This window comes from Labrus bergylta, chromosome 20 (assembly GCF_963930695.1).
Source record: "Labrus bergylta chromosome 20, fLabBer1.1, whole genome shotgun sequence".
NCBI lineage: Eukaryota > Metazoa > Chordata > Actinopteri > Labriformes > Labridae > Labrus > Labrus bergylta.
This window is the reverse complement of record NC_089214.1, coordinates 6,629,485-6,654,059: the sequence shown is the minus strand read 5'-3', so window position 1 is coordinate 6,654,059 and position 24,575 is coordinate 6,629,485. Positions and strand designations below refer to the sequence as shown.

At 42.7% G+C, this 24,575-nt stretch overlaps 2 protein-coding genes across 2 annotated transcripts in view; one reads left to right on the top strand and one right to left on the bottom strand.

The window, feature by feature from the left end:
- gli3 (GLI family zinc finger 3) overlaps positions 1-9,049 on the top strand; it is a 100,657-nt gene extending 91,608 nt beyond the window's left edge. Inside the window, exons 11-15 of the mRNA XM_020633683.3 lie at positions 1,829-1,978; positions 2,093-2,257; positions 2,355-2,645; positions 3,807-4,200; positions 4,909-9,049. Coding sequence (XP_020489339.2) covers positions 1,829-1,978; positions 2,093-2,257; positions 2,355-2,645; positions 3,807-4,200; positions 4,909-7,286 — 3,378 coding nt within the window. The 3' untranslated portion in view covers positions 7,287-9,049. The remainder of the gene's footprint in view (positions 1-1,828; positions 1,979-2,092; positions 2,258-2,354; positions 2,646-3,806; positions 4,201-4,908) is intronic.
- A 1,124-nt stretch (positions 9,050-10,173) lies between these two features.
- On the bottom strand, positions 10,174-23,021 carry prpf4bb (pre-mRNA processing factor 4Bb). Its single transcript, XM_020633615.3, has 16 exons — positions 22,883-23,021; positions 19,712-19,790; positions 17,866-19,010; positions 17,266-17,433; positions 16,835-16,993; positions 15,158-15,239; positions 14,793-14,994; positions 13,557-13,630; positions 13,064-13,154; positions 12,751-12,898; positions 12,443-12,580; positions 12,198-12,351; positions 11,979-12,093; positions 11,733-11,884; positions 11,518-11,604; positions 10,174-11,394 (listed from the first exon to the last, which is right to left on the bottom strand). Exons 1-16 carry the CDS (start codon positions 22,939-22,941, stop codon positions 11,191-11,193), a joined length of 3,057 nt encoding a protein of 1,018 aa, XP_020489271.1. The 5' UTR covers positions 22,942-23,021; the 3' UTR covers positions 10,174-11,190.
- Between the last annotated feature and the right edge of the window lie 1,554 nt (positions 23,022-24,575).

Here is a 24,575-nt window from a genome sequence, read left to right as displayed (position 1 = left end):
AGGTACAAAGATGCCTTTGTCGGAGCAGAGTCATGCCTTAAAGGGAACTGACCCTTGATTCTTTATTTACTTTGGTCCTGCATGGTTTAAAGCCGAACAATTTTGAGAGTAAGTGCTCAAAGAAAGCACGTCCTCCCCAGAGCATTCAGCTGAAAGTCTCTGTTTATCCCCCCCTTCCGCTCCTCCTGTTGCTTCTTCATTCCCCCTCAAGGTAAAAAAAAAGACTCTTCTTTGCTGCTCAGGAATGTAATAATACAGGTTTCTTTTGGTCAGGATATTGTGTCTGTCTCTCTGGGTTTGAATTGCTCCCAGAAAGGCACTTCAGAAGCCACCACAGTGATGCCTCTGAAAGACAGCCAGATGTTGACTTTGTCCCCAGAGGTTCTAAGTCAGCACGCCTCTTTTTTCCCCTCCTAGCCTTCTTCATTCCTCTGTAACATCCACCACTTACCTGGTTTAACAAGATAGTAAGTGAGAAAAGAAGAAGGAGACAGATAGAGAAGAGGGTAGAGGGAAAGGATGGGACATAAAAAATAAAAAAAAGGTGGTGCTCACAGATATAATGCTTGGCTGGACTTGTAAAGCCCTCACTTTTCAGATGCTGCGACTGAACTTCTGATTTCTTGCCCCCTTTTTTTTCCTCACCTCCCTCCTCATCTCATCTTCCTCCTAAGCCTCAGATTGGAAGTTGCCACGGCAGCACAACTGTCAGCACTTGTCATGGAGGGGGCAGGAGCCCAATGTGATGCGAAGTGACAGGGTTTTATTTGAAAATCCTGCTTGGAGACACACAGGACTCTGCGTTTGCCCTTTGTTTGTGCAGATTCCTAAAGAGTGATGGTGGAAATAAACAAGAGAAAGGGCGTACCAACAAAAGTAATAGATTAAAGGAATGCAAATCAGTATTTGCAGCTTATGTTATCGAGCAAACATTTCCTGATGAAGTTCAAGACGAGGTGACATTCGACCTCATTCACCAATATCTTCCTACGTTTTTTCTCAAACGTCTTCTTAAGATGATCTTTAGAAAAGTCTGAGGCAGATTCATGGAGCTGTTCAAAAACTGCAGAATTTTTCCCACCTGTGTTCTGAAATTGATGTTTGTAATGTCTTCATAAGTTGGAAGATTGTGCATGTTGTTCCTAATTAGCATAGAAAAAAAAGCCCCTTTAATGTCCATATAAGGGCATGAGACTGCAGGGCTGTGTACACACAGAAGTCACATTAAATTCAAGAATAGAAAAATCAAATGTTGTTGGGAATGCCCAAATTTAAAATCTAAACATGAATGCCCTCTGGCGTCTAAGTACACAACGGATGATAGACAGAGACTGCGAATGTTTTGGCTCACAGTAGCCTGTTTGTATTTTTACATACAATATATTTTTTATTAATCAATAAATACAAATTTCAGGCGACCCTGTTTGAATTCCAAACGACCCCATGTGAGGTCAGGACCCCAAGTTTGGGAAAGCCAGGTCCAAATGCCCCCTTTCATTTGAAAATTGTTTCCTAACTGCTTAGTTTTTAAAAAAAATCAACGTTTTACAGTTCAGATTAAACATTGCAAATTTGAAATATAAGTTGCCTACATACAAAATCTAAATACAGTACTCTGGGTTGTTTGGAGCTTCTTCAAATCCCAGATAAGAAAATGTCGGTGAATGTCGTCTTGAAAACTGTATAAATGGGTTTTCAGAACAAATGTCGTCCTGAGAGCGGTTGGACAATGAGTCTCATTATATTGTGCACTTACTCCAGTCTTGTTTACAGACAGAATCCATTGATGGCCCTGGTTTAAGTTCTGTTGTCTTTTTTTTTTTTCCAGCACATCAACAATGACCACATCCACGGGGAGAAGAAGGAGTTTGTTTGTCGATGGGAGGAATGCTCTCGAGAGCAGAAGCCCTTCAAGGCTCAATACATGCTGGTGGTCCACATGCGCAGACATACTGGGGAAAAACCCCACAAGTGCACGGTAAGGATGCGGCTCGATTTACTGCATTTAATTGCAAGTTTTTCAATTGTACATGCAACTCGCTTACACAGGATTCAGGATGTATGAGTGATGTTCTCTTCCTCTTTCCTGCAGTTTGAGGGCTGTGCCAAGGCCTACTCCCGTCTGGAAAACCTTAAGACTCATTTACGTTCCCACACCGGAGAAAAACCTTACGTGTGTGAGCACGAAGGCTGCAACAAGGCCTTTTCTAACGCTTCAGATCGGGCCAAGCATCAGAACCGCACACACTCAAATGAGGTACTGAGATGCTACATTTCAGACGGTTGTTTTTGTTCTCACTGCTTCAAATAAGCAACATGTTTCTCACGGCGTGTCCTTCTCCTTTCACTCTCAGAAACCGTATGTGTGCAAAATCCCAGGCTGCACCAAACGCTACACGGACCCCAGCTCCTTACGCAAGCATGTGAAGACGGTTCACGGACCAGAGGCGCACGTTACAAAGAAGCAGCGTGGAGATTACCCGCGCCCTCCGCCCCAACACAAGGAGCCTGGGGGCAACAGCCAGGGACGGTCCCCAGGGCACCTGCCCCTGGGTGGGTATACGGACCAAAGGGAGTACAACCATGCTACCTCAAAACAGGATGAATGTCTGCAGGTCAAGTCCATCAAGACAGAGAAGCCTATGGTGAGACTTAACCCAAGCTGTTTGTTTTTAATGCTGCAGACTCTCACAGCTTTAACATTGTGTGATTGTTGTCTACTAATTTTCTGCTCATTCCTTTACTTATACATATTAGTCGTAGTTCCTATTGTGCAGCTTTCTGTGTGATTTATCATTTACTTGGGCCACGATCATTTAACCCTGAAGTCTTCTAACCCGTAAACGTTTTCTTCTATTCAATGCTTTGGCATTTCTCTCCTTCCCTTTCTATGGACAGTGGGTAATCAGGTGAGATGGGTATCTCTCTATTTGTCAAATTTGAACATTTTCCTTTCAGTTTTAATTGTCTGTCAGACTTTTTCTCATCCCATAACAACTGCTCGACATTCACCAAAATCAATGTTTTCATTGTAAGTTTCTCTCATTCTGCACAGTCATAAAACGTTTTTTTTTTTTTTGTTGGGTCATTTCATTGTAAAACATTGTAAGAAGCACACTTATGTTTACCAAAGGCAATGCATTTTGTGTGACAGTAGTGCCTGCCTTTGAGCAGAGCTGTGAGGGCACCGAGAGCACGCCTGGAAACGCTCCGGGCTTCATTGTGCTGCCAAAACCCTTCATGCTGTAAACAAGGCGAAAACCTTAAAAGCTGATGACAGTGCATGCCAACAAAGTAATTAATTATTTCTTAGTGCGACATAGTTCCCAAAATTCAGTGAACAACATATTTAGACACCAGTTTTTAACACAAGAGGCCTTTATCTAATTTGTGTATTCTCTGAAAACAACAACCCCTTTTTTTTTTTTTGCCTGTACTGGCTACAACACGGGGAGGCATTACTTATGCCCCAATAATTTATGAAACGTTCTCTCCTGGAGCCCTTGTTTTTTCTAAAAGAAAAATTGCAGAAGTTTTCATTTGAACAACCAGATTAAACCTCAGTGTTTATGCATGATGATTCTTTGAACACATAATTAGAATTATCTGTCTTAATTGTCTTTTATAGATTGTTTTATCATTGTGTAATGTTTTCAGGAATGCATCCTTCAACAGATTACATCGCATCATTGTTTGTGACACATGGCACTGTTGAACTTCTCTCGTGTCTTACCTCAGATCAACTTGATTTTAATTTCTATTTCTTTTCTTTCTTTCTTTTCTTTTCCCTGGCCTGTGTCTGTCAGGCGTCTCAGCCAAGCCCTGGCGGTGAGTCTACATGCAGCAGTGACCAGTCCCCCTTCAGCACCTATCCCAGCAGTGGAGTCCAGCTTGCTGTGAGCGCCGGACGCTCACCAAGGGAGGGGCTGGAGGAGAACGAGGAGAAAGAGGAAAAAGAAGTGGAGGCAGAGGAGGAGTGTGAGGGTGAGCCGGCCCCCATTATGGACTCCACAGTCTCCACGGCAACAACAGCCATGCTGACCCTGCAGGCAAGGCGAAGTGTTGGCCGTCCCGTGCGCTGGATGGAGCATATCAAGATGGAAAGGCTGAAGCAGGTGAATGGAGGGCTGCCCAGGCCAGGGACCCTGTCCCCTACACCCCCTCCAAAAGGCTCCACACTACCTACCATCTTGGGGAAGGGTAAGGTTAACTTATTAAACTTTGAACGTATAAAAAACAGTATAAAATTTGAGTTCTAAATGGGTTTGAGAATATATGTTATGTGGCTTCGCAAAGTTCCAGGTTGCCAATAAAAAATAATCTAATCACATGTTTATGGGAGCAGTTTGGGGTTCATTATTGTCTATTGGACTGCAGGAACCGGGCCTCAAATTGTAAATCTGCTAATTGGAGGACAACCAGCTCAACCTCTGAGCCACAGCTGCCCAGAAATAATGTCCTGAATAATGTTTTTCCAAAGTCTTCTTTTGGAGTTATATAACAGATTATCCTTATTTCAACATAGGGTTGAAGAATGGCACTTTGTGTACACAAATCTAGCTTTGAGAAATGATTTATCCTGCATTCCATCTTGCCCGTCTTGGCTGGGGCATTTATGCACACCAAATGCTTAAAATTGTCTGTTCCACTGGGAAATGGTATCAAACCATATCAAGCTGTATATCATATCAGAGAAAATAGCATGTAACAATGTTTCATGGCCAAGTGTTGCCTGTTGTCTATGGCAACATCTGTGAAAGAGATCTCTCCACATTTTAAATCTAACTTTTTTTTTTTGTCTTTTCACTCATTTTCCTGTGAACCCACTATGACCTCATTATGTCCTTATTTTCTCAATTTCTGCCCAAACGTTCTAAATTCCTTTTTTATTTTTGTGTTTCACCTCAGGATCCTGTCTGGGCAGGCAGTGGGGGGTGTCTGCTCCTCAGCCACCTGCTCATGCTGAGCTGGGCAGCACAGAGCTAACAGTGCTTAATTTGCTTCGGGACCGACGTGACAGCAGCGGTAGCGCCACCAGTTCAGCCTACCTGAGCAGCAGTCGTCGCTCCTCGGGCATCTCCCCCTGCTTCTCCAGTCGACGCTCCAGCCAGGCTTCCCAAAATGAGGGCATGATGGCAGCCACCCAACATCGTCGCCGCCACAACCTTAGCTCCACTGACTCTTACGACCCCATCTCCACTGATGCCTCCCGCCGGTCCAGTGAGGCAAGCCACTATGGTGGTAGCGTCGGTGGAGGGTTTGGAGGGATACCTCTAGCTGGGAGCTGTGGCGGTCTAGGGGGAGTAGGTATAGGAGGAGGAGGGTCACAGGGGATGCTCACTTTAACCCCAGCACAGCACTACCACCTGAAAGCCAAGTACGCAGCAGCAACTGGTGGCCCACCTCCCACGCCTCTACCCAACATGGAGCGCATGAGCTTGAAGACTCGCATGGCCATGATGGATGAGGGTGGTAGCAACCATTCTTTACCACCTCTTGTTAGACCGCATCGCTGCAGTGATGGCATCAACGGGTACACCAATGGGTATATGGGACATTCAGGTTACAGGAGAAGGGTTCTCTTACCTGGTGAGGGGCCACTGAATGGGAACCGGAGGGCTAGTGACCCGGTGCGAACGCAGGCTCCTGATTGTTGCAGTCTGCCCCCAGTGCAACGCTTCAACAGCCTTAACAACCTCCACCCTCTTCCACCTCTGTCTCAATATTCGACGCCAGAAACTCGCAACTTCAGCCTTCAGAACTACACCCGCTCTGAGGGCAACCTGCAAAGAGGTCTTCAGCACTCACCCTACACTCCTAGCATCGCAGAACACTCAGCCTTAGAAGCCCTGGCCATGGAGGATGAGGGGGAGGCTGGTCTTTTGCTTGGGGATGAGGATATGCTACCAGATGACCTGGTGCAGTATCTCCACTCCCATGTTCAGGTGGATGGCGGCTCCTACATGAACGTTGAGGACCAAATAGTTTCTAGCCAAAGGGAAAACTCCCATCCATCTATGGAGGAGATAGAACAGATCCAGAATGGGTTGAATATGGCATTATCTGGTTCCCACTGTCTCCAACAGCAGCAGATGGTCGAGCGGAGGAGCCCGAGTAAGCTTCCAATCCAGTGGAATGAAGTGAGCTCTGGGAGTGCTGACAGGTCTCCTCAGAGGGAACAAAACCACCAGACACAGTGTGGAAGGTGGTCAGGTACCGAACATGGACCGACATCTGCACCTTTTGGAAGGTTTGGAAACATGGTTGTCCAGCAGCAAGTGCCCCTTGATCTTCAGAACAGTTGCGCCCAGGCTAATCAGTCTCAAAGTTCTTGTTGTGTCAACCCTGGAGTGAAGCTAGAGACATCACCCAGGTCCTGCATGGAGATGCGAGGTACTGGTCAAAACCCTACAAACCCCTTTGGAAGGCCAAACTTTGCACAGATCAACAATGGGCCCCTGCATGAATTAAAACAGCAGGCCTCTCATGGACCTCGAAAACAGAGCCACTTCCTACCAAACCACAACAGCAGCACCTCTTGCCAGATTGGGAACAATCTAGTTCTTACCAGAGCCTCTATGGACCACCTACCCAGTCTCTCCCAGGGAACTGCTCCTCTTCACAATCGGCAGGTCCATGTCCCTCGCCCACCAAACACTCACAGGAACTTGGTCAGAGCCCAGCAGTGTCTCAGTCTAGAGAACTCTGGTGAAATCCAGGGTTGTCTGAACCAGCAGCAACAATTGCAGAGAAGTGGTGACCATTGCTCCCTTGCATATCAGGTATCTGGGCTGAAACTGGAGGCCCCAGACCATGGATACCAAGAGCAGGGCTTTGGCGACTGCCTTTCCTATGAACCAGTGGATCACAAGGCCTCCTCGTACCCTGTTCTGGAAGACCAGTGCTTACTGGACTCAATGGCTGAGACCGTTGGACAAGGTAGTAGCAGTGGAAGCGGGAACTCTGTTGCCCTTCTCTCTCCTGGTGCAGACCAGGTAACAAGCACGGTGGATGGCACTGTCCCTGGTGTATTAGATGAGGGGGTTAGTCTGGACTTTAGTGCCATGCTAGAGGATGGCTTCGACCAAGGTAGCCTGGTCTCTGGGGTGCTGAGTCCCTCCATCTTCCAGGGTCTGTCCAGAACTTCATCACGCCTGACTACACCTCGAGCATCTGCAACCTTCCATAGTGTGGCCCCTGGCCTAAACAACATGGCCATTGGAGACATGAGCTCTCTCCTCACCACACTTGCCGAGGAGAGCAAGTTCCTGGCGATCATGCAGTAGCTGCTCTCTCTCTCTCAACTTTCTCCTCCCTTCAGAAAAAAAAGAGAAAACTCTGGTGTATGTGAAGATTAAGACCAAAGTGTCAATTATGAGAACTATATTATGTACTTAGTGTTGTGAAACAGGCGGTTGCCAAGTCTGTTAATTTTGTAAAAAAAAAAATGTCATCCCACTCAGAAATGGGATGTGTCAAAATAATGTACAGATACATAGTTGTATTCCTTTTCTGGAATGTAGGCTATTTTTGGAAGCTCTTCTCTTTGTAAAACTTTGAAATGTTGAGCTAAAGCTCACTTCCTTGAAACAGTATTCTGTGTATTGTCACTGTTTTTGCTATACACACTGATGGTCAAAATGCATGTATTCAAGGTAATGAAAATCATCAATATAAGTACATCTACTCTAGCCCATACACCAAGTATCACCCGTTCTGGTCCCAGAGGTTCAAATCCATTCTCCTTAAAGCAGGTCAGACATAACCCTAACTCTGATGATATCTTTATACATCATACGTTTTAAAAAGTGGTGGAGTCTGTTGTCATTTAGTTTGTATGTTAATTTTGTGAATCTGTAAATGTTACAGTGTTCTACCAGGTTTTACCAAGTGGTGTTTTAGTAACTACAGTATGGCATCGAGTCCAAAAAATGAACACATCACACAAGACTCGGAGGCAGCCACAGTTGTCTTCTTGATATCTAAAATGGCTCAATTTAGTTAGTCTGCTGAGGTACTCACACGTGTATATAACAGTGTTTTTTATAATCTGTTTGTGATAATCCTGTTATTGACGTTGGATTGCACGGTTGCTGGAGTTGATACAATGAACGGACATTGGTGATCAAAGGTCCCATTCGGTGCTTTATGTATGCTTACATAAATAGATATTTGTACTTCATGTTTTTAATCTGTCTTAATGGCCGTCAGTGGTCCATAGCACATGGTTTTCCCTCTCATGATTATAAATGTAAAGTGGTGTTTTTCTCCAATAGGAAATCATCTGTGTTCTCTCCAAAGCTCTTAAATTCAGAATGTGTACTGCCATCGAGTATTGCAGTGATTTTGTCAAAACAGTGTTAGTATTGCCTTGCAGTCTTCTTTGACTGAACACAGAATATTGAGTAGTTTACCTTTTATTCAGCGTCAAAGCAATGAGGTACAAATGGTTTTCTTGTTCTTTGGTACTTTTGTCATTTTTGTAGCTGTGCATTGATGTTTTTTTGTTTTGTTTTTGTTTTCAAAAAGTAGAAATCATTTCCTTTTGAAGGAAGGAAATTACATTGAGGTATGTGCCTTATAAGTATCTGCCTGACGGTAAAGAGAAAGATCACTGCCAATCTTCCATTGTGAATTATGAAAAAGAGAAACATTTTAAGTGTCTTTTAAGACCGGGGGAAAAAAAGAGAAAATGATAGAAAATTTATATAAGAAAAGTCTGAATATGAGAAAAGTTAAGATTTGCGAAATGCATTCTACTTTTCTTTGATTTTTTTTTCATTTTCACATTAATTGTGCTTTTTATATATATTGTGTAAATACAATACTCTTTCTGTAGGTTTAGCAGAGGACAGGGGAAGTGATCCTGGGGCCAATAAAGAATAGACTTTGAAAGCAGGGACTCCCAGGCCCTGGGTAGAGGGCCATGCAGATCTGGCTCAGTGCAGAGCTTTCAGGGCCCCGCACTGCCCTCCGCCCGAAGAGCCGCTTTGCTCTTTTATAACTGACTACAAATGTTTGTATGGTTTTAATAAAAATGGAAATTATATTTCAAGTCTCCTCTCGGTTTTTTATTGGGATGGGTTTGATCATTCATGAAACGTGTTGGTTTGGATTGCAGACCACAAACCAATATTAGAAGATCTACTTTAGCCACAGTTTAAACTCTCCTTATATTATCCTGATCACCTCCTCATACATTATCTAAGAACAACAATGCATTACCTGTCACTGTCCTGATTACAAAGTTCGTTGTGAAGAACTTTGTTTGTAATCAGTCATATATTTATTAGCTATTTGACTTCTGTCATCTTTTCTTGAAGAGCACCTGATTCCTCTACATTTATTGACCCAGTGCGGAGCTCGCTTCAACCGTTTAACATTTAAATACTGCCTTTATAACTGAACTCAGTAGATAGAAAGATTAGTCTACACCACAGACTCCATTCATTGTACGTTCTTCGAACTTCTGATGCCCTCTTGTGGTCTTTGTAGGAAACTACAATAACTCTTAAAGGCAGCAGTTAAGAGTGTGAGAATCTGATCCTCTTGGATTTGTAAGCAGTTAAGAATGATTTGTTTGGTTACATATTTACATTAAAAATCTGCCCTGCCCTCGTCTCTCGAAGATAAGATTAAAGTCAGCTGTTAAGTGGCCATGCTCGTTCACACCATCATCTATTCCAGTGCTTAATCCACTAGAGCCCAAATGTATTTTAAGAGCTTTTTAAGGCTCACAGCACATCGGCTCATTTCTGAAGTCCTCTTGGAGCACTTTTTTTTTGCAAGCACAGAAAGCTCTTGCGTCATTGCCTAACTTTTCAGATGGAGAAAAAAAAAAACAGAATCCATTCTAAGAGAGTCTCCCATTATGCTTTTGAGAAGATCTACACAACAGCAAAAATGGTGACCGAGATGAAAGATACAGTTAAGAGCTGAAAATTGTTCCAACTGGACATAAGAAGGACCGATTGTACTTTTGAGGGTCTGATGCTGCAGGAATAGTCACATTCACCACTTTGTCATCTTCAGAGTGCATTTTTCAGGCTCTTATATGGACAGCTAACGTACACTTATAAGGTCTGTACTGATGTCACGGCTGATTCCTGTTATCTTTAATATGAATCCAGTGATGAGGATGTGCAGGACATCAGAATGAAGAACTGGGGGGGGTTGGTATATAATAGGAAACATTTTATTACTAAAAAGTGGTCTCATACTGAAGGTGCTCTTTCAGCAGCTTTTCCACAACTATTCTTTATTGAAATCACAAGATCGTTTTTTTTTTACCACTTCATGGAAAAAAAAAAAATCACACATGAAATGACTAACTGTGGACTATATACAACAATAAGAGGGGAGGAGGGTCAAAGGTGTGGCTTCATGAGGCCAGCATTGTTTGGTGTTTTTAAACACACTAGGCTCATACAGGAGGCACTTAAATGTGAGAGCCTTAAAGAGCCAGGACCGAGCCAGAGCGCTGGAAGGAGAGGAAGGTTTAAAAAAAAGAAAACACAATATGGAAATGTCCAGCAACAGAAAACAATGACTACCTGCTTTGAAGAAAAAAGAAAATTCTTGTTCCAAGGAGTTTATCGTTTGCATCTTTGCCTTCAGTTCAGAGCTCACAGCCTGAAGAATTTGGAGTTGCTGCCACATGTGGGACACTGATGCACATACAGAGCATTTACATAGGCCTGCACCACAGAAATCTAGCGCACAGAGTGCACATTCAAAAGCATGCATTGCTCTACAATGAGAAATTGTGGTTTAAAAAAGAGATGATATTTTTTTTGATTTTTGCAACATCAAAACTCAACTGTCTGCTGCTTGAGATCGGTAATGCAATAGACGTACAGTATTTACAGGAATTATCTTTTTTTTCTCTTTAAAACATCTGTCACTCCAATGCCAGTTAAAAAAAAAAAAAGAAGTCCATAACTGCATTGCTGGGTATGGGGAGAATTTTACAATGATATATCGCAAAATCTGTCTTCAAGAATGGCTACCATCTGAATGATCTATGTACAATAAAACAATTATGTATCCATAAAGAGAACAAGTCAAGGAAGAACAAAAATCCATGACATTCTGATTAGAAGTCTGTGGGGTTTGCTGCAGAGTTCCTGTCAGAGCTGGTTTATTGGTTGGTTCTGTGTCTGCTCTGGGAGTTTGTGGCGTTCCAAGGTCTCAGATCTTCTCCTGGATGAAAGGGTGCTGCAGAGCCTGGTTGATGGTGATGCGTTTGGCTGGGTCCAGCATCAGGGTGCCATCCAGCAGGTCCTTCAGCTGCATCACTTTCTTCCTCTGGTCCTCAGGCAGGCGCTGACCTCCTATCATGTCTGTCAGCAGGTCTTTGGTGGAGTTGATGGTGCTCATCACCGTCACCTTCTCCTAACGGGGCGGAGAAATGGAGAAAAGACATTTAAAGTTGAATGTATGTGGGGGGGAAAATTCACAAACGGCATGTTAATTTTATCAAGCGATTGCACTATAAGAAGTAAAGAACGTCCTTACCCTCTCTGTCACTTTGTCCACTTCGATGTACAGGAAGTTCAAATTCTGATCAAAGTGCTGGTCTTTGAACAAGCCTTTGCGGATCATCTGAGGAAAAGAAACCACGGCGTTACATCAGCTCTAACTTCTACAACACTGCATGGATCCAAGTTTCACTTCATCTAGGAAAGGCAAACAACAGCTGACACAACTGACGCTGTGTGATGCAATCTTACCTTGTTGGGCATCTTGCCCTTCAGGTCCATAGCTAGCTTGATCATGTGGTTGTTGGAAGATCCAGGAAAGAGGATTTTTCCGGTGTAAAGCTCATATAAAGTGCAGCCAACAGACCACATGTCGATGCCATAGTCGTACGGCTTTCCTATGACTGAAGCAGAGAGAAAGGGTGAGCTTTTGAATTTGACTGCTTTAAAGGTGAGAGGAGTAATGTAAAAAAAAAAAAAAAAAAAGAAGCAACTTACTGATTTCTGGAGCTCTGTAGAATCTGCTGACCAGGTACGGTGTGATGTCGTTATCAGCCACATGGGAGGCCGAACCAAAATCACACAGCTTCAAAATGGTCTTTGACTCATTCACCTTGGAGGACAAAAAAATAAGAACATGAGACATGGTGTTGTTTTTTTATTTCAAGTAAAAAAAAAAAAAATAATAAAAAAAGAAGGTTGAGAGTCACACCGTACCAGGATATTATCTGGCTTGATGTCAGCATGGAGGATGTTGCATCGTTTGAGCAGCTTGAGGGCCAAGAAGAGCTGCTGGCTGTAGGAACGCACAGCTTTGAAGTGGAGCCCGACATCTTTACCGTACTTCTTCAACACCTCTCGCAAATTCATACTACAGATAAGAAAACAACAGGTCATCAGAGGGTGACGGGATGCACACGTCTGAATTGATGGGAGGGAAGGAGAGTAGTGTCTTCCAGTACCTGAGAGGCTCAAACACCAGACAAAGGTGCTGCTTGTGGTAGAAGTGCCTGAAGAGACGGAGGCAGTGGAACTTGTCGTCAGGATCTGCGTCATTCAGTTTCTTGAGGAATTCTAACTCTTTCAGCCCGGTCTTCTGCCTGTGAACCAAAGAGGCGTTCATACTCTTAATCAAAGCTAATTCAATCCAACATCCATGACATTGTTTTTAAGTTGACAGAATTATTTTTCAGAATCTATAATGTTTTGATATATATTTCTGATGCTCATGTATGAATGCTACTACTTGATATAAAAGGCTCTGACTCACATGAGCTCGTTGTTTCGGATGATCTTCACTGCCACCTCCTGGCCGGCCCGAGCAGTGTCCCTGGCTCTGATCACATTACTGAACACTCCCTGGCCAGTGTATCCGTACACATCATAACGCTTATCCAGAGTCTCTCCGATGTTCACTCCTAAATAACAACACAGCAAACAAACATGTTGGCCAAATAGACTCCACACAGAGTCAGGTGTATGTCCTTAATCCTTTTCAATTACCAAAATGGACAAGCCGTTATATAGAAGACACTCCATGTATCAGGGATGTGATTGGCAAAGGATGAAAAATCAGCACTCACTGTAGTAACCCTCAGCATCAGTCCAGTTGTCCCTGAGGTTGGGGTTCTCCTTGAAGTCCTTCCCGACACCTGCTGCTCTCATCCTGGCACTCTGCAGAAACAATACAAACATGATCAGGGGACTCCTCTATAACCGCGGTGTGTGTGCACAAAACGTGCGCCATTTCCCACCAAAAGTTTGAGATCTATAAAAACAAACCCGCTGCCTGCACGTTTGTATACATTTTCATTAACAAGCTGCTTTGCATTGACCATTTTAGGATGAATGTAGGGTGTGTGGAGGGCTGCTTAGGGGGGCTGATATGAGAGCACATTTACAGGTGGATCCTGAAGGGAACATAGTATGAAGGTGTGGGGTTTTAATAATCTGAAAATGATTTCTATGATTCAGCAGCTCATACATTTTTAGTTTGGATTCTACCCGCTGTTTAAAACTGAGACCCAGAACATTTATAACAGAGCAGAAGATGAAAAGACGTTTAAATTTTCTTACATCAAAGTCGGCAGCAAACATGTCATCAGATTCTGTAAACATGTCGGGGGCTGAAGGCTTCTTTGGGTTTGCTCCTGAAACAAAAAAAAACAAAAAACAAAAACAACAACAAAGGGTGAGTTTCTGATCATCGACCATGTTGTAAAACAGAATATCTTGTACTTGCGATTGATTCACATACTCTGCAGAGATCAAAATATGCTGCAGGTGGCAGAGACACCCAGGCTTTGGATTACAAGCCAGCAACTGAATGAACACATGACAGAAAGAAAGAAAATCAAAAGGGCTGCATCATACAACTCTGCATTTCTCACACAAATTAGGCCCCCAAATGCAACTAGTTTAGTTTCAGCCCAGTTTTCTTTGACGGATATCAAACAGAACCAACAGATATGTTTTTTTTAAAGGAGTAAACATTCATGCGGTGTGTAAAGTTGTGAATTCAAAAGGCAGGGCAGAAAAGGCTAGCAGTAAGCCATCCCACCTTTTTTTTTTTTTTTTTTTTTAACTCCTCCATATCTGCTGAAGGAGCTGAACTTTCAAACAGCATTAGATTGCCGAACATGAAAAATGGCCATTTACGTCTTAGAAAAATCAATACGGACAACTCGGAAGAGACCGTCCAAAAAATGATTGCTACGCCTTTTAGAGCTTTTATCTGTTCAGGTTCTGATCTCCTCCATGCTCACATAAACTGAGCTCTTCAGTGATGAAGGCCAGAAGACGAAACTACATTTCAAAGATTTAGGTTAAGAGTGCGGCTGGAGGGATGATGAATCGCAGGATTCTGTAGTTACCTGGGTCAAGCTGACCCCCATTCAGCCACAGATAATGTACATGGAGCTCATTTAGTTCTTAACCCATCCAGTTTCCCAATTTCACAAAGATTTTAAGCCAAACATGATTGATGTACTCTCAACAGCTCGAGCTATCATGCTTCTGATAAAAGGCTACCTGCTGAATGAGGAAGCCCAACTTTTGAAAACAGTCAGGAGAATAATTTGATTGGTGTGCGCGCTCCCTTTGACAAATCTAATTAAGTTCTGTTTACATATATCAAAGAAAAAGACATTTCAATTATGCATCCTTTCAAAGGCCTCCCCATTTTTTTTCTTCTTTTTTTTAAATCACCTGTATGTAAAAACTTGTGGGTAACTCTCGGGCTCTCACCTGACCGTGGTTCATTCAGTTGGCCTTGTATGCCAACACACAAGAGGGTTTTACTTTGGACATTACCGTCTTTCTCCTGTGCGATGAGGTTCTGCTTGGCTTTGATGTTGGCCTCGAAGGTGTTGAGGTTCTCGCGTTCATACTCCTTGACGTCCGCGGCTACTCTCTCCAGGATGTCGTCGGGCGAGGGGGACCGGCTGCGTGTGCTGCTCTGAGGGCTGCTGGGCTCTGACACCATGTTGCTGTCTTCATTGTCTATCTTGTATTTCTGTTCAGTGACAGGAAACATTTCACCATGATACTACATTTAAAACTTCATCAGTAATTAACATTGGTGAGTTATCCATTTTCAGGTACATACACCAACATATATATACACATATTATTACTGATTTATCAGAAACTTTGGACTAAGAGAGGAGGACACAGACCTGGACGATGGCCAGGCGCTGCTGGCGGCGTTGTTCAATGAGAGCCTCTTCATCTACCTCCTCTCCATCAAAGTCCTCCAACCTTCAAACACAAACAAGACTCTATGAAATATGAAGCACAGACTCCTGTTTTTATCAGGGCCGATGTGCGAGAGTCGCGTGGTACAAATCAGCTCGAGGACTTCTCAGAAATCTCGTCTTTCATGCAATGTGACATCATAAGCAGTTTCCATTTAAAAGATGAATACAATCAAATTCAGCTTAGGTAGAAGTCATGATTCACTAAATAAATGTAACAAATATAGTAACGGTGACTGTCGGAGTTAAAATGTTTAATGAACACATTAATTTCTTCTAAATCAGATGCAATTTTGTCCCTTTCAGCACTCCGTAGTAAGTCGCTGTCTTAAGTGATGGGGGAAAAACAACACCGCTGTGCTTTGAAATGGCTCAATTCACTTTCAAAAACTCACTGACTGCTCAGTTAACAATAAACATGTTGTGTGACTTCGAGTCTGATCAACCACCTGCGAGCTTAGCGAACAGGTGCAGCTAATCAGACTGAAGGAAGAGGGCATTGGAATCACCAAAGCCGGTAAAGCACTATTTTGGAATGTGTGAATCACCACAGACAAGTGGATTAAACTAAATCCAAGAACTACGGCTCTTACGAAATAGATGGCAACTGACTGCAGGCCAGTCAACATTGTGGAAGACTCTGGTCTAAGGGACGTCCTCAGGTTGGCGTGTTTTATGCATTACCGTCACAGGGACCAATAGTTTCACACATACAGGACCTGTATGAAAAGGAGAAAGTAACTAAACTGGAACTCCTGAAAAGGGCAAATGCTGTCACATTAACCGGGATCATTAGACGTCAGTGGGTCATTGTGTACCTGCTAGTGTCGTAGCACTTGAAATCTGACTTTTTGAAGATCTTGTTCTCGATCTCCATCTTGGAATCGAAAGCATTTTCACTTGGTCTTGTCTCGGTCTCAGACTGGGCAGACTTCAGAGTTTAAATCAAGACCGGTGAAGAACACCACTGAACGGCTATTTTCCCACGTCATTACTTTGAGTCGAAGGAAAAACTTCAATTCATTTGATTTTCATCCCCCCCGGTTCAACCTCAGCCTTCCTGGTGTTACGGTCTAAGTGTGCCCCCTGCACACAAGATGATGATTTTTCATTGATATTTATGGTCTTGGTCTTGACTCTGTCTCGATCCCTAAATGTCTTGTCCCGGAGCACTCTGGTCTCGGGTATGTCTTGGTCCCGGTTAGCATGGTCTTGACCACAACACTAGTACCTGTACTCCTGCATATATAAATGATGTGCGACAGTGTTACACTGTATTAGAATAAACACTGTGAAGCTGTCAGCACTTCTTAAAATACCAAATCTACAACTCAAAATCATAACATACATTTATTTGCATTGTTTTAATAAACCCTTGACAGTCCTCATTTTAATGTCTGAATGAAACTCTGCATTGGTATACTTTAAATTTAGTAATGCAGAATCAGAGATGAAGCGTAATCACAACACGCTGTTTTGCATTTTCTTTGAATTTGCGACACATAAAACAAAAAGCTGCCTTGACTTAATAAATCACAGAAACTATATTAATAGAAGGACTGTCTATGTATGGATAGAAACGTTTCTTCTTTCACTCACACTTCTTCCTCTGAAGACTCCTTATCAACTTTCATGCCCTCTGACAGGCTGCCCTTGAACTTGTCCTCGTCCCTGCTGCGTCGTCTTCTCCTATCTCGATCTCTGGACATTGAACGTCTGTACTGTCTGAGCCTCCCGTACCGGTCTCTCTCCCCGGCCCTGCAGAGAACAGATGTCAAGTTGGAATGGTTTATTACCTTGCAAAAGTTTTAACCAGCAAAAGCAGGCATTAAATCAAAGAAAAGTTCCACACAGAAACTTTGACAGCCAACCCCCCTGAAAAAAAAAACATGACAAATGCCAGACTAAAATTAGAAAGCCGAGTGTGTCTTTGATTAAGTAAAAAGATAACAGTGTTGAGAAAAGATCTCTGCTGTGAGCAGAGACAAATGAAAGATGAGTTAAAAAAAAAAAAAAAAAAGAACCATTACCTGTGTCCCAATGGAGAGCGTCTGCGAGGGGAAGAGCGGGACCGTCGTCGTGGTGACATGGACCTCCGTCTCAGAGGTGAGCGACTCATCCTGCGGCGAGATGCTGCTCTGGGACTGTTCTCTCGGGATCTGTCTCTGCCCTGCCCTAAGTCTGGCCGGGGACGCTTCCTGTGCAAACATCAGAGGACAGGCAAGCTGAAGAGGACTTTTACATCTCCCAGTAAAGGCTTTCAAAATCAGTACATTTCTTTTATGATAAAATATTTTTTTTAAACTTTGATTGCATTATTATTCACCCTAACATTTGCCTTCAAAGAGACACTTCAAGTCTTCTGATTTACAAAAACAATGTTTGATCCCTGAGAGCATTTACATGGTCACCAGTATCCAGCTTTTGATCTTGTTCGGGTTATGGTGTTACATGGCACTATAGTTGTAAAAAATGTCATTACACTGATACTTTTCGGTATCACAGGTTTTGTAACGACACGGTAGTTTTAACAAACGATTCCCGATTCAATCAGAGCAACAAAAACATTCACTGATTCCCCTGCGATTCAACTAAACCTACCAAAAGAAGTAAAAACAACTTTCACCAACCTCAGTGGTGAGTCCTGTCTGTCAACCTCCCTCCTCCTGACTTCTGGCGAGCGACTTCGGGCTCTCCTTTGGGGAGATCTTGTTCTAGATGGCGAGTGGCTTTGTTTCGATGTCCTGTCTGAGGCAGTAGCTGGGGGCTGGTGGGCATCTCTGTGGCGAGGGGAAGCACTGCGCTTCCTCATAGGGCTGTGAAGCCCTCGGCGATGAGGAGAGCGGTTCTCTTTACCTGACGAAGCATCCTTGGAAGGGGATTTTGCCGGCCGTTTGTCCCGGTCGGCATCTGAGCGACCGGGCCTCTCTCGCCCAGGTGATCTGGACCTGCGGACTGCTCTGTCCTGGTTTGGTCTGTCGTCCCGCTGTGGAGAGGAACGTTTTTCAGTGCGGCTGCCTTTCTGCTCTCCTCTCCAGCTGGAGGGGGAGTTGGACTTCCTGCTTCTGTCCTTGGACCTGTCAGTGCTGACTGAGCGCTTTCTGTCTTTGGACCTGCTCCTGCCTCGCCCTCTGTCTTTTACACTTGGGTCCTTGGTGGTTTTGGTCACCTTGTCCAGCTTAGGCTCCTTGGTCTGTCCCGACCTGTCCGCAGACTTACTTCGACTGCGACGCTTGGAGTTAGACTTGCTGGCCTCTGTTGAGTCTCGTCTAGATTTCCCACTTTTTCCCCCTCTGGGAGAGATAGGTTTACCTGAGCTGCCCTTTTGACGCTGTTCTCCATTTCTGACTCGAGCTTCTCCATCCTCTTCAGAGCCAGAGTTATAACCCTGAAGGATCAAACCCATGCCTGACTGAACCTTGCCCTCCATCAACTGGCTGTCCAGCTCAGCTTTTATCATGGCCCTCTGTTTCTCCAAGTCCTCCAGAAGGGCTCTGTCGTCCAGGCTTGGGTTTCCGGAGGAGGGTGAGGACTCCACTTTTCTGTGGCTGGAGGAGGCGAAGAGGACAGCACCCGAAGGAGAGGCGCCCTCTTTGCGTTTGTGTTTCCTGTGTTTGTGACGATGCTTGCGCTTGCGGTCTTTGTCCTCGTCGGAGGCATGCTTGTGTTTTTTGTGCTTACTACGATGCTTGTGTTTTTTCCTCTTGTGTTTTCCACTGCTGCTGTGATGTTTGGCCCCTTCTTCTGTCTTCTCGCCGTTAGTCACTGCCTCCTCCTGGGACAAGACAAATATCAGCATGAGGGAATCAGGTGAAGTTTCATCTCAGCATTTACATTACTCAACATGTAAGGTTAGGGAATTAAAGTCATATAAACAGGGTTTTATTTAACATGTGTTAAAAACACCGTACACCTTGTGTTATTCAATGTGTTTTTGCAAGGTTTATTTTGGGGCTTTTTATGTCTATATTTAGAGATAAGACAGTAGCTGTGTTGCGATTACGTGTGTGCTGGGATAAAACAGCAGATTATAGCAGATTAGGCGTTTTCTAAAACGGTTAAAGCAGTAAAAATCATGAATGTTTGTACCTGAAAATGCATACATCTACTTCATTTATGCATTTTCCCCTCCATTTCTATGACAGTTTTTATGTTTGTCTTCATAAATAAGTGTTGGTTATTGTGGTTTAGGTCATTTTGATTAAAGTTGTATTACTCTAATAACATGTCCACACTAGTAGAAGAATCACACTTCATTCAGGGTAACACAAAATGACAGGAAGAGAAGTTAGATGTGTTGATTGTGAGCTTTCTAATGAACTTCCACTATAACACATAACTGACCCTATTTCTGGCTAAATGTGTCTAAATCTGGGTGTAAACATAAAGAACAATAACCAGCACATTTTACACCAAATCATAATCATGGCATCATACCACTTAAGATATTTAGGTCTTGCTGTAGTCCACCCCTACCTCTTCCTCCTCCTCTTCCTCAGAAACATCTCCGCTGTCTTCATTTCCACTCCGTTCCTGGCTTTCCAGATCTTGCTTCCTGTTAAAAGAAGTCCAATCTTTAGACATGGAGCACATGCTATTGAAAGAACAGTATATCATTTTTGTTTCTTAAGTACACTACGCAGAAAACACAGATTTTCATATCTAGACAAGAAGATAATCTACCCACCATGAAAAAAGGAGAAAAGAAGTACAGTTACTGTATCACAGTTATACAGTGACATATGACATGATGGACAATTCATTATTTTCATATTTTATAATCCGAGGGTTATGATTAACTCTCTGTGAGAGACATGCTTCTCACACACATGACCAAATTACACATCTGCAGAAACAGGACATGTGGACATGCATTAATGGAGAGGTCTCAGAGTCAGGCTGCTACACAGTAGGGCTCGGAAATATATCGAGTTTTTAAGATATATCAATATATTTTCAAACAAGATATAGGGTAAGACAATATCGTTAACATCGATATAGTTTAAGTTGCATTAAAATAAAGTTACAGAGGTGCCAGGTCACTTTTTTCTCATCTCACTGATGATGGCTGACTGTCTGTCCCTTTTAACCCTGCTCCTCCTCTCTCTCTCTTTTATTGTATTTAATGAACATTTTTATTTTATAATATTACTTTTTAAATTCACAAACCGGTACTTTATTTTTCCACATGTTTCCACTGTTAATAAAATACATATCGATATATATCGAGTATCGCCATTCAGCTAAACAATATCGAGATCTGAGTTTTGGTCCATATCGCCCAGCCCTACTACACACTGCTAGAAATGGAGAGCCAGAGGTTAGTCTAGGGCACCTCGGTACTCGGGAAATGACCTGGCATCTCTCCAGCAACCACACCAACTTACATATACACAGCAGGAAATTTAACCAGCAACCCTTGGTTCCCAGCCCAAGTCCTTAAAGACTGAGCTACTGCCATCATTTTCATTGATGGAAAAACAAACAATTCTTCATCTAAATAAGACAAGGAACTAACCTTAGTTGGTGACCTATTCTGCCCTACAAAAGCATAAGACAGTAACTTTTAACCTGTGCTTTAATATGTGGACAAATATCTTGAGTCAACTGTGTTGTTCTTTTGAGAAAAGAGTAGATTGTATTTGCCTTAACTTCCAAAAGCCCTCAAGAAACCAAAGCAGAGTGCTGTAACTTCACTCATAAGGGTCTAAACCTTTGAACTGCAGCATTCAGGAATACTCAAACTGAGTTAAGGTCTTCTGCCTTTGTTTTACTGCAGATCAAAGTGAAGTTACTGTTTTACTGCAGTGGAGTTAAGGTGTTAATATATTTAATATTTGTCAATTGTGCCATGATCACTAGATTTCATATGTTATAATTATAATTATTTTTTCCTGAGATTTATTTTTAGGCTTTTTGTGCCTTTAATGGGGAGACAGGACAGTGGATAGAGGTGGAAATCAGGGAGAGAGAGAGAGAGAGTGGAGAATGAGATGCCGGAAAGGAGACACAGGCTGGATCCGAACCTGGGCCGCCCGCCTGGAGGACTACAGCCTCTGTACATGGGGCGTGCACACTAACCACTGCGCCACCAGCACCCCTATACATTATAATTATTATCATATACTGATTTAAGATAAGACAAGATATACTTTATTCATCCCAGCAGGGAAATTTAGGTGTTCCAGCAGCCAGCATACATACAAACACAACACAACACATATATACATACAAATCCCACCCATACAAAAAACATGAGCCCACAATACAGTTTGATATATGATATATGCAACTCAGGCTAAAGTTTAAAAGTGTAAATGTCTTTTGTCCTTACTTAAAGGGGAGTCGTTATAAAGTGCAATTGCAGTAGGTAAAAAAGTATTTTTAAATCTGTCCTTTTTGCAGCTTAGCTGCCGTAGCCTCCCACTAAAAACACTCTTTTGTTCACACACGAGATTGTGTAAGGGATGTATGTTACTGTCCATAATGTTCAACACTTTCTGTATCATCCTTCTCCCCAACACCATTCATAAAGTGATCAGCAACCAAGGTGGAAGTTAATGCCTTTTGCCTTGGCATGACGTCTTATTATTGTACAGGGCAGAGTACCTTAACTTCCAAATAAGGGTCAAAGGTCATGTTTGACCTCAAGATGTTTTATGAACATTAATAACCTCATTAAAAAGACAAAGAATTACCACATTTCCAATATTCTGCAACTCATTTGGCTGGACAACAAAAAGACTTTAAAGTCATTTATCTCAGTTCTACACTCTGGTTAGGTTCAGGTCTTTTTGCCTTTGTAGGGCAGTACTGCACACTGAGGGTTACAGAGCTGACCCTCCACTGTTGTCCCGCCTCCAACACCGTAACCATTGGCAACGAGGGCACTGACGACTTTCAGCATCATATTCAAAAAAAAAAAAAGAAATCTGACCTTTCTGGGAGACGGCGACATAAACTATGTTCCCACCGTGTTCAGAACTTAAAGTATTAAAAAAAAAAAACATAAAATATAATGTGAAATAAACCTGGAGGTTGATTTATTTCCGTTTCAGGAGATTAAGAGATAAAACAGAAAAACAAAACAGAGCTGCAGCTAACGTCAGGTTAAAGGTGGTTACGTAATGAGCTGGATTTAGATGTAAACTGAGGAGCTGCTCGGTTATAAATGTAGCAAAATAAAGCCAAGACTAGAAAGTAGGGGTCACAAAAAAAAAAAAAAGGTTTAACTTTAAAAACATAAACATCTCATCGAAACCGCCAAGACGGGTTTCACTCATTAGCCACTTAGCTTCAGACATGCTAACTCGCGTTACTTGATCCCCGCTTGTTACAAAATGTGAATGTTTGACTGAGTTGTTCAACACGCATTCGTGATACGGGATGCAATCATAAACAACGCGGCTGTGGGACGGTTCGGTAACCCTCTGGTTTTGGAGGAACTTACTGCTCGGTACGGTCACGAACATTAGCTCGGAGGCTAAAAACGACAGACACTCGTTGATAGGTAAGTTAGCGTGTAGCTGCTAATACGACAACATCTCGCAGCCCAAACTCAGCAAACAGTTCCTCGTTTATTCCGCGTGATGAATAGGAATGTAAAATGTGATTAAGAATGGGGTTATCTTCAATTCAGTGACTTACACGTGTTCGTTGCCATTATTCATTCTGCTGGACGCGATGTCCATCTCTACGTCGGCCATTTTCCTCAACTGAGGGGGCCTTTTCTTCTTCGTTTGTTTTCACCACCAGAATTGCGCGGATGTCAAAAACACTTACGCGCCCTCTGTTGTCCCGGAGGTGCAACAGCGACCAAAGACATGTGCGCTTGAAGTCTGCCTGTTGTCCACCAGGGTGTGTATGTGTGTAACTAAATGTTTCCACACCAGCGTTCAGATTTGTTGTTTTTTGTCCTGATTGTCAAGCAGTGGATCATGAGGAGTTTTGGGGTGCCTTTCAATCATACTGCACTCCTTACAAAGGCCTGTATGTCCAATGAAAATGCTTCAAGAGTTTAATTGTAGTTTAATTTAATTGTAATTATTATAATAATTTTTATTTTATGTTATTTTTTTAAATTTTTAAATTTATTTATTTTTATTTTATTTTATTTTATTTTATTTTATTTTATTTATTTATTTATTTATTTATTTATTTATTTATCTATTTATTTTTATTTTTTATTTTTTTGGGGCAGCAGTAGATCAGGCTGTAGGGACTTGGGTTGGGAACCGGAGGGTCGCCAGTTCAAGTCCCAGTGCGGATCAAATATAGAAGTTGGTCTGGTAGCTGGAGAGGTGCCAGATCGCTTCTGGCACCGCTGAGGTGCCCTTGAGCAAGGCACCAAACCCCCTACCCACCACCAGCTCAGGAGCGCCTACCCGGGGCGGCTCCATCACTCTGACATTTCTCTACTAGTGCATGTCCATAGGATCCTGTTTGTGCATGCGTGTGTGTATATTTCAGCCTATGTGTGTGTTGCACGACTTACAGAGTGTAAAAACAGAATTTCCCCTTGCAGGATCAATAAAAGTAAATCTTAATCTAAACATTATCAGGGTGCTGGTGGTGCAATGGTTAGTGCGCGCGCCCCATGTATGGAGGCTGTTGTCTCAAGCAGGCGGCCCGGGTTCACATCCCACCCGTGGCCTCCCTCCTGCACCTCACTCCCCACTCTCTATCCCTGTTTTCTGACTCTATCCACTGTCCTGTCTCTCCATTAAAAGCACAAAAAGCCCCAAAATAATTGGAGATTTAAAAAATCTTAACATTATTAACATTTTCTGTTGCCTTGAGTGAAGGCAACTTCATGACAGCTTTGGTGATTGATTCAGCAGCAGAGTATTGGAATTTTCCAATACTTCTATACTGCAGCATTATGATAAAATGCAAATGAAACTTTGCAAAACTGTACTTGCAGTTCATTTTTGGCCGAGGCAAATCATTTTGACCTTCTTTTTATAGTATGTATTTTCAAAGTACAGCTGATGTTGTTTTTGCCTCTGACACAAATAGTATACAATATGTTGTTTCAAGATGAAATTCAATGTTTCACACTGCATGACCAAGCCAGGATGGGAAGATAGCCTCCTAATCAAAACTGCTTATCTTTACACATGCAAAGATAAAATTCAATTTCAGAGATGTTAGTCCTTCTCAGAAGTGAAACCACAAAATGTGATAATTAACATGAAAGGTCGTAAGTAGTCTGACTTGTTTAATGTTTAATGTAATCACACAGATCTAAGATAGTTTTTTTTCCTGGAATGCAAACTGTGCACAAACTATAGAGCAAACACAACTCAGTGAAATCACATGGCATCAAAGGATGTACGCT

Coding starts and splice junctions, on each gene's coding strand:
- prpf4bb (XM_020633615.3), bottom strand. CDS start 22,941: ATGGCCGACGTAGAGATGGACATCGCGTCCAGCAGAATGAATAATGGC. Junction 13,631..14,792: donor CATCGCACAGGAGAAAGACG/GTAATGTCCAAA, acceptor TTTTTGTTTCAG/GAGCAAACCCAAAGAAGCCT. Junction 11,395..11,517: donor TGGACAAAGTGACAGAGAGG/GTAAGGACGTTC, acceptor CCGCCCCGTTAG/GAGAAGGTGACGGTGATGAG.